Here is a 10,115-nt window from a genome sequence, read left to right on the forward strand (position 1 = left end):
TCTCGATCATACTGGAATAGGATTCAGTAATCCTTTTGCGTCTGTCACTACGCCCAGCACTCGCGAGTTTGAAGCTCGTCACAGCCATCCCTTCTCGGATCCTACTCGGGATACCACAGACAAGGTTTAGACTTTTCGGATCTCAGGAATGGCCGCCAATAATTCTAGCCTATACCACGAAGACTCTGATCTCATGGAATGAAAGACTCGGTTGTCAGGTGAGGCAACCATGCGTCATGAACTAGGAGACTAAGAGATACGCACTTAAGCTATTGCAAGTAGAACAGAAGTGGTTGTCAGGCACACGTTCATGGGTGAGAATGATGATGAGTGTCACGGATCATCACCTTCCTCAGGTTGGAGAACAAGTGTATATCTTAGATAAGAAGTAGGCTTGAATTGAATAGAAAAATAATAGTACTTTGCATTAATTCATGAGGAATAGCAGAGCTCCACACCTTAATCTATGGTGTGTAGAAACTCTACCGTTGAAAATACATAAGAATAAGGTCTAGGCATGGCCGAGAGGCCAGCCTCCAAAACGTTATCAAAGGATCAAAATACAATCCAAAGATGTAAATACAATAGTAAAAAGTCCTATTTATACTAAACTAGTTACTAGGGTTTACAGAGATAAGTAAATGATGCAGAAATCTACTTCCGGGGCCCACTTAGTGTGTGCTTGGGCTGAGCATTGAAGTTTTCACGTGTAGAGGTCTTCCTTGGAGTTGAACGCCAGTTTGTAACATATTTTTGGCGTTTAACTCTGCTTTGCAACTTGTTTCTGGCGTTTAACTCCAGAATAGGGCAGAGAGCTGGTGTTAAACACCAGTTTGCATCGTGTAAACTCATGCAAAGTATGAACTATTATATATTGCTGGAAAGCCCTGGATGTCTACTTTCCAACGCAATTGAGATCGCGCCATTTGGACTTCTGTAGCTCCCGAAAATCTACTTTGAGTGTAGGGAGGTCAGAATCCAACAACATCTGCAGTCCTTCTTCAGCCTCTGAATCAGATCTTTGCTCAGGTCCCTCAATTTCAGCCAGAAATTACCTAAAATCACAGAAAAACACACAAACTCATAGTAAAGTCCAGAAATATGATTTTTATTTAAAAACTAATAAAAATATATTAAAAACTAATTAAAACATACTAAAAACTATGTAAAAACAATGCCAAAAAGCGTATAAATTATCCGCTCATCAGAGGCCAATGCTCCCCTACATGGTTTTAAAACTGGAGAATGAAATTTTTGCATCCATGCGCACGCGTACAGCACGCGCACGCATGGATGAGCATTTTTACCCCATGGGCGCAAACGCGCAAGGCACGCGTACACGTGGATAGCGGAACGTTGGCCCTCCAACGTTGAGTCAAACGCCAATGACAGCAAAGTTATCTGGTTTTTTTGAAGAGCGTTTGAGTCAACGTTGGCCATCAAACATTGACTCCAACGTGAAGCATCAGAATCTGCAATTCAAACAGATCTCTTCTCAACAGCAAGGGAAACCAATTGGAGCCATTTCAACCCAATTCCAACAAGGCCAAAAGCCCAATTCAGAGATTGAAGATCAATGAAAGAGAGTGTATAAATAGCTTAGAATTTAAGTTAGAGGAACCTTCTTTTTCTTTTCGAAACTTTTGTTCTGATTTTTACTTTATTGCACTTTTCATTTTCGTTTTTAATTTCCAGAATGTATGTTTCAATTTGAATTTCCATTTTGAGAGTTATGAAAAACTAAACCCCTTTCATTTGGTTAGGGAGCTCTATTGTAATTCAATAGATCAATAGTAGTTTTCATCTTCTTCTTCTTTCTTTTCTCTTGATTTTTGTTAGAAAGCTTTCGGTCTTAATTCCATTGGATAGTTGTCTTGAGAGAGAAGCTATCCATAATTGGAATTCTTCGGATCATTGAGAGAGGGATGAAGAATTCATGCTAGAATTGCTTTCTCACATTGGATTAGATTGGGGGTTGGATGGATATAGTGACATGTAATCCTACCAATACTTTGATCTATGAATTTGTGTGGTATAGTCAGTGACCGAACTTCAACTCTTCCCATGAGCAATTAAATCAAGACATTGGGCAATTGTTCATGCTTAGAGAGATTAGTGAGCCAAGACATTGGGATCCAATCATCTAAGATTGCCAAGCAATGTCAATGAATGCATTGATTGAGGAAGAGGTGAAAATGATTTGATTCGGAGAATTGAATATCTCCTGAAACCCAATGAACCCCATCTCTGATCTACCCATTCTATTTACATTCTGCTTCATTAATTTCATGCTTAATTCCCATTCCCATTTAATTTCTTGTAATTTAAGTTTCTGTCATTTAATTTCATGCAATTTAATTTCTGTTCATTTACTTTCTTACAATTTAAGTTTCCTGCCAATTTACTTTCTGCAATCCCAATTAAATTCTGATTTCGCTCAAATAGTATAATTCTCCAATTAACATTGCTCAATCTACCAATCCCTGTGGGATTCGACCTCACTCTACAGTGAGTTTTTACTTGACGATAATTCGGTGCACTTGCCGGAAGAAAATTCTGTTTCTTGTACTTGTTCATTGTATGACAGGTAGAAGAGAGGTTTCAACCTCCTTTGATAGTGAACCGGAAAGAACCTTCCTAATATTAAGAAGGGAAGCAAGAGGAAAGAGGGTTGTTGGTGGAAAAGAAGAGGAGAAAGACTTTGATATAACCATGGAGGATGATATGGAAAACCATCATGAAGGAGAGGTAAATAATCATACCAGAAGAGGTGGGGCCAACCTTGCTGGACAAGAGAGGAGAGTTCTGGGATCTTACATCAATCCAAATCCAGAAAATTGTGGTAGCACCATTCAAAGGCCAACTATCCATGCTAATAATTTCGAATTGAAATCTCAGCTTATAACTCTTATCCAGAACAACTGTTCTTTTGGAGAAAGTGCACAAGAGGATCCTAATGAGCATCTCACTAAATTCCAAAGGATATGTGACATAGTTAAATCTAATGGTGTTCATCCTGACACCTATAGATTGCTATTGTTTCCATTTTCTTTGAGAGACAAAGCATCAAAATGGCTAGAATCATTCCCCAAGGAAAGCTTGACAACCTGGGAGGATGTAATGAATAGATTCTTAACAAGGTTCTACCCTCCACAAAGAGTAAACAGGCTAAGAACTGAAGTGCAGACATTTAGATAGCAGGATGGTGAGACTCTTTATGAAGCCTAGGAGAGGTTCAAAGATTTGACAAAGAAATGCCCCCTGATATGTTTAATGAGTGGGTGCAAATTCACATCTTTTATGAAGGGCTGAGTGAATCAAGGAAAGCTGTAGACCACTCATCTGGAGGTTCCCTAAACAAGAAGAAGACCAATGTAGAAGCCATTGATGTTATAGAGACAGTGGCTAACAATGAGTATTTTTATGCCTGAGATAGGAGCAACAACAGGGGAGTCTTGGAATTAAACCATATGGATGCAATCTTAGCCCAGAATAAGATGATCACTAAGCAACTAGCTGAATTGACCAAGCACATGGAGAAGAATCAGGCTGCAGCTATCCATACTCAACCATCATCCCAAGAAGATTTGGACACAAAAGAAGGAGTTAACTGGGAGGAAGCTAATTACCTTGGAAACTCATCGAGGCAAGCTAATGATCCATATTCTAAAACCTATAACTCTGGTTGGAGGAACCACCCAAACTTTGGGTGGGGGAACCAACAAAGCCAAGGCCAAGACCACAGACCCCATAATACAAACCAGTATAACAACTCCACTCACCAAAACTCCAACCAAAAACCATACCAGACCACACAAAATACCTATTCACAGCTACCATACCAAAGCCACAATAACCACTCTCAACACCCCAATTTCAACCAACCATCACCACTTCATGATGACAGAATGGCCAAGATGGAAGCTATGATTGCAGACCTTTTCAAGGAAATTAAAGACATGAAAAAATTTCAGGAGGAAGTAGTATCCAATTGGCAAAACCAAGATGCTGCTACTCAGAAACTTGAAGCACAAATTGGATACTTGTCCAAGAAAGCTCCTGGGCACAGTTTAGGTAATGCCACCCGGACAACTTCAAAAGAGGAATGCAAAGCTATTACCCTCAGAAGTGGAAAAGAATTGAAAGAGACTCCAAGGGAGACTCAAGAAGAGAAGGAAGAGGGCAGTTCAAATGCCAAGGAAGAAGCACAAATACCTGTTCCCAACCCATCAGAAGAGAAAGAAGTTCTAAGGCCATATGTCCCAAAGGCTCCTTACCCTCAGCGCCTAATGAAGAATGCAAAAGACAGCCAATTCTCCAAATTTTTGGAGATTTTCAAGAAACTTCAGATCAACATTCCCTTTGCAAAAGCACTAGAACAAATGCCACTTTATGCTAAGTTTCTAAAGGAATTGATGACCAACAAGAGAAGCTGGAGGAATGATGAAACTGTGGTTTTAATGGAGGAATGTAGTGCTATCATCCAACACAAGCTGTCTCAAAAATTGAAGAACCCAGGAATCTTCCAAATTCCCTGCATCATAGGGGAAATAACAGTTGAAAAAGCATTATGTGACTTGGAAGCTAGTATAAATTTGATGTCCTTAACAATGATGAAGAGAATGAAGATTGAGGAAGCCAAACCAACAAGAATGACTCTCCAATTGGCAGATCGATCATTCAAATTCCCTCATAGAATAGTAGAAGACTTGTTAGTGAAAGTAGGAGACTTCATCTTCCCTGCTGACTTTGTGGTATTGGATATGGAGGAAGAAGTTAAGGCTTCAATAATTTTGGGGAGGCCATTTTTAGCTACTGCTGGAGCCATCATTGATGTCCAAAAGGGTGAACTAACCCTTAGGCTACATGATGAGAGAATGGTATTCAATGTATTCAAGGCCATGAGCTATCCACCAGAATCACTAGGAGAGTGTATGAGGCTAGATGCAGTGGAAACTGTGGTGCAAGAAACCTTTGAAGAAGCACTTGAAAGATTGACAGAGGGTGATTCCATGTTAAATATTGAGGTTGCTGATGTTAACTCAGCTAAAATGTCTATTCCAAGCACATTGGAGGGGAGGAAAAAGGAGAAAGAAGCACCCAAACTGGAGCTGAAAGCACTGCCTCCTACTCTCAAGTATGCATAATTGGGAAGTGATGGAAGTTACCCAGTGATCATCAATTCTGCCCTTAGTCAAGAACAGGAAGAGGAATTAATCAAGGTGTTGCAAAAGCACCAAGATGCCATTGGATGGACCCTTGCTGACTTAAAAGGGATAAGCTCATCCATATGCATGCATAAGATCTTGCTGGAAGATGATTTCAAACCCTCCATTCAAGCCTAAAGAAGATTGAATCCTGTCATGAAAGAAGTGGTCCAAAAAGAAGTGATGAAGCTTTGGCATGCAGGAGTCATTTATCCCATTTTCGACAGCCCATGGGTGAGTCCTGTCCATGTGGTTCCAAAGAAAGGAGGGATCACAGTTGTACCCAATGAGAAGAACGAACTCATACCCACAAGAACAGTAACAGGCTAGAGGATGTGCATTGACTATAGGAAACTCAATGAGGCAACTAGAAAGGATCATTTTCCACTCCCTTTTATGGACCAGATGCTGGAGAGATTGACAGGACATGCATATTACTATTTTCTTGATGGATATTCGGGTTATAATCAAATAGTGGTTGATCCTAGAGATCAAGAAAAAACATCATTCACCTGTCCATATGGAGTTTTTGCTTACAGGTGCATGCCTTTTGGATTGTGCAATGCCCCTACAACTTTCCAAAGATGCATGTTGTCTATCTTCTCAGACATGATTGAAAAATTCATTGAAGTCTTCATAGATGATTTTTTGGTTTTTGGAGATTCCTTTCTCAATTGCCTTAATCATCTTTCCTTAGTGTTAAAAAGGTGCCAAGAGACAAACCTAGTTCTAAACTGGGAGAAATGTCATTTTATGGTAACAGAGGGGATTGTGCTTGGCCATAAAATTTTAGAAAAAGGCATAGAAGTAGACAAAGCTAAGGTGGAATTAATTGAGAAATTACCTCCACCTAGTAATGTCAAGGAAATTAGGAGTTTTTTAGGCCATGCTGGTTTCTACAGAAGGTTTATCAGAGATTTTTCCAAAATTGCAAAGCCTTTGAGCAACCTATTAGTCTCTGATACACCTTTTCTATTTGATCAAAAATGCACACTAGTATTTGAAACACTAAAAAGAGAGCTTTCCTCAGCACCTATCATTGCCCCACCTGATTGGAATTTGCCTTTTGAACTGATGTGTGATGCATCAGACTTTGCTGTTGGGGCAGTACTTGGACAGAGGAAAGGCAATTTAGTGCATGTTATATATTATGCCAGCAAGGTTTTGAATGAAACTCAAAGGAATTATACCACTACTGAGAAGGAACTACTGGCAATAGTGTTTGCATTTGACAAATTTAGATCTTATCTCATTAGATCTAAAGTGATTGTTTTTACTGATCATGCAGCACTAAAATATTTACTTGCAAAACAAGAGTCAAAACCAAGACTGATAAGGTGAATTTTGCTATTGCAGGAACTTAACATTGAGATTAAAGACAAGAAGGGAGTGGAGAACAAAGTAGCAGATCATTTGTCCAGAATCCCCTGTGAAGAAGGTAGCACCCACAAATCAAGTGTTAATGAATTCTTCCCTGATGAGCAATTAATGCTGGTTCATAAGGCACCCTAGTTCGCAGACATTGCTAATTTTAAGGCTACTGGAGAATTTCCTTCAATGATCAACAAGCATCAAAAGAGGAAACTCATCAATGATGCAAAGTATTTCATTTGGGATGAGCCATACTTATTAAAAAAATGCTCAGATGGATTGCTCAGAAGATGTATTTCAGAGGAGGTAGGAAGGGAAGTCTTATGGAATTGTCATGGTTCTTGCTATGGGGGCCATTTTAGAGGAGAAAGAACTGCAGTAAAAGTCTTGCAGTGCGGATTCTTTTGGCCCACCATCTTCAAAGATGCACGAGAGTTAGTGAAGAACTGTAATGAATGGCAGCGGGATGGAAATCTGCCCAAGAAAAATGAGATGCCACAACAATTCATCTTGGAACTTGAGCTGTTTGACGTTTGGGGGATTGATTTCATGGGACCATTCCCAATCTCATACTCAAACAATTACATTTTGGTGGCAGTGGACTATGTGTCCAAATGGGTGGAAGCCATTGTAACTCCTACAAATGACAACAAGGTGGTCTTGAACTTCCTCAGGAAGAATATCTTTAGTCGGGTTGGAGTTTCCAGAGCACTCATCAGTGATGGAGAAAGTCATTTTTGCAACAGGCTATTAGAGACCCTCCTCCTGAGATATAGGGTGAAGCACAAGGTTGCCACACCCTATCACCCCCAAACAAGTGACCAGACAGAGGTATCCAACAGAGAGCTAAAAAGAATTCTAGAAAAGACGGTGGGAGCTTTAAGAAAAAACTGGTCAAAAAAGTTGGATGATGCTCTTTGGGCATACAGGACCGCCTTTAAGACACCAATTGGGATGTCTCCATATCAACTGGTATATTGTAAGGCTTGTCACCTGCCATTAGAGCTTGAACACAAAGCATTCTGGGCTCTCAAGTTATTGAATTTTGATAGTGAAGCTGCTGGTGAAAGGAGGCTCTTGCAACTGCAAGAATTGGAAGAATTCATATCCCAATCCTATGAAAATGCCAAAATGTACAAGGAAAAGGCAAAGAAAAAACACGACCTCAAGATGGCACCAAGAAGCTTTGAGGAAGGATAGAAAGTGCTACTTTACAACTCCATATTGAAACTTTTTCCTGGGAAATTAAGATCAAAGTGGTCTGGCCCTTTTCTTATCACCAAGGTTTTCCCTTATGGACATATAGAAATCATGGAAGAAAAATCACAGGAGACCTTCACTGTAAATGGACAAAGGCTCAAGCACTACTTGGGTGATATGAAGGAAAGGACTAAGACAAAATACAGACTCGACTGAGAGAGTTAGTCGTCAAGCTACTGACATTAAAAGAGCGCTTGTTGGGAGGCAACCCAACCAAAGGTAATTCTCTTTTCATAGCTTGTCAATAAGAGAGTAAGGAGATTTCTCTGCATTGCTAGGAGCTAAGTTTGGTGTTGTACACCAAAGAAATTCAAGGGTGAGTATGTAAATCTAAGTTTGGTGTTCCACCATGGTTTTCATTAAAGAACACATTGCACCCTCAGCATAACTAGTTATCAGCTCCAAACAATCAGAGAAATTACTCAAAAATTGTTGTTTTCTAGTTTCTAGTTTCTAGTTTGTTATCTAGTTCATAGTTGTTTTATGGTTCATAGTTTACTTTCTTAATAAAAAGTACTTAATGATTCACGCATATATTTACTCTGCTTCATGTAGAAGTAGGCAAGGAACTTAGATTGGTATTCCCACACTAAGTTAAGTTCAGAAAATCACAAGCATACATGCATGCTAACCATCTCTCAAGTGCTTGGGAAACAAGCAGCTTTCAGTAGCTTTTGCAGGAATTCAATCAACCCTTGGAAGAACTATGCATTATCATCAAAGGACAAAAAAGAAGGACACTAAAGCCACAGATGGTGATAGCAGAGAGGAAGCAACTAGAAGGCACCACTAAGAGGTTGTATTGTTACTTAATTCATCTGCTTTGAAATGCTCTAAATTGGAAGTCTGAATGTGCCCATATTAATAGTCAATTTGTAGTTTTAGTCATCTTGCATTCCGTGTGTTTAATTTTGCAATAAGTATGCTAGCCTAGGTGTGTGTGTTTTCACTTTCACCAGTTTAAATGCTTGTTTTGTTCCCTGAGTCTTTTCAATTTCAATAAAAGAAATGTTTGAACAAGAAGTGGAAGAGTTCCTTTTTGGCAATAAAGTGAAATAACAGTAAGTGGTGGTATATGGTGTGCACGGAATTGTATTCCACACTTTCCACAACTCCGGTGCAGCTGACCAGCAAGTGCACTGGGTCGTCCAAGTAATAAACGTTACGTGAGTAAGGGTCGATCCCACGGAGATTGTCGGCTTGAAGCAAGCTATGGTCATCCTTGTAAATCTCAATCAAGCGGATTCAAATGGTTATGAGGTTTTGATAATTAAAATATAAGTAAAACTTAAAATAAGATAGAGATACTTATGTAATTCATTGGTGGGAATTTCAGATAAGCGTCTGGAGATGCTTTGTTGCTTCTGAACTTCTGCTTTCCTACTGCCTTCTTCCAACCATGCGTTACCTCCTTCCATGGCAAGCTGTATGATCCTCTCGGATGAAAACAAATCCATGTGCACTGTCACCGCACGGCTAATCATCTGTCAGTTCCCGCTAGCGTCAGAATAGTACCATTGTCCTTTTGCACACTGTCACTGCGCCCAACATTCGCAAGTTTGAAGCTCGTCACAGTCATCCCTTCTCAAATCCTACTCGGAATACCACAGACAAGGTTTAGACTTTCCGGATCTCAGGAATGCTGCTAATGGTTCTAGCCTATACCACGAAGGTTCTAATCTCAGATTCAGATGCTCTGTTGTCAGGAGAGACGATGTGAATCGTTGATTGGAAACTCAAGAGAATATACTCTGGCTGTCGTCCAATGACTATGTTGAACATCATGTAGACCGCTTGTGGTTGTCAGGCACGCGGATCTTGGATAAGCGAGTAACGAAGATTGGGTGATTGTCATGGGTCACCCCTTCATTCTGACTTAACTGAATTAAGAACAAGAGTATATCTTGGAGAAGAAGTAGGCGTGAATTGAATGAAAAACAATAGTACTTGCATTAATTCATGAAGAACAGCAGAGCTCCACACCTTAATCTATGGGGTGTAGAAACTCCACCGTTGAAAATACATAAGAGAAAGGTCTAGGCATGGCCGTGAGGCCAGCCTCCAAATGTGTACAATCTCCAAAACAGGAACATAAGATTCCCGTCTCTTAATAAATCTCTAAAAGTAGTTTTTATACTAAACTAGTAACTAGGGTTTACAGAAAATGAGTAACTAGGTGCAGATGGTGCAGAAATCTACTTCCGGGGCCCACTTGGTGTGTGCTTAGGCTGAGCATTGAAGCTTTTTTGTGCTTAGACTGTTCCTGGAGTTAAACGC

General features: G+C 39.9%; 1 protein-coding gene and 1 non-coding gene across 2 annotated transcripts; one reads left to right on the plus strand and one right to left on the minus strand.

Moving 5' to 3' along the window:
* Window positions 1-3,165: 3,165 nt before the first annotated feature.
* Window positions 3,166-3,272, minus strand: LOC112780337 (small nucleolar RNA R71). Its single transcript, XR_003191181.1, has one exon. It is a non-coding gene; the product is annotated as a small nucleolar RNA R71 (small nucleolar RNA).
* Window positions 3,273-3,497: 225 nt separating this feature from the next.
* Window positions 3,498-5,147, plus strand: LOC112777904 (uncharacterized). The gene is made up of 2 exons (XM_025822285.1): window positions 3,498-4,587; window positions 4,672-5,147. Exons 1-2 carry the CDS (start codon window positions 3,498-3,500, stop codon window positions 5,145-5,147), a joined length of 1,566 nt encoding a protein of 521 aa, XP_025678070.1.
* The last annotated feature ends 4,968 nt before the right edge of the window (window positions 5,148-10,115 follow it).

The sequence above is a fragment of the Arachis hypogaea genome, chromosome 19 (genome assembly GCF_003086295.3).
Source record: "Arachis hypogaea cultivar Tifrunner chromosome 19, arahy.Tifrunner.gnm2.J5K5, whole genome shotgun sequence".
Classification (NCBI taxonomy): domain Eukaryota; kingdom Viridiplantae; phylum Streptophyta; class Magnoliopsida; order Fabales; family Fabaceae; genus Arachis; species Arachis hypogaea.

Bases quoted from the DNA above. Each gene is read 5' to 3' on its own strand.
- LOC112777904 (XM_025822285.1), top strand. From the start codon at position 3,498: ATGATCACTAAGCAACTAGCTGAATTGACCAAGCACATGGAGAAGAAT. The intron at 4,588-4,671 runs GTATAAATTTGA...TCCAATTGGCAG, and splicing joins ATTATGTGACTTGGAAGCTA to ATCGATCATTCAAATTCCCT.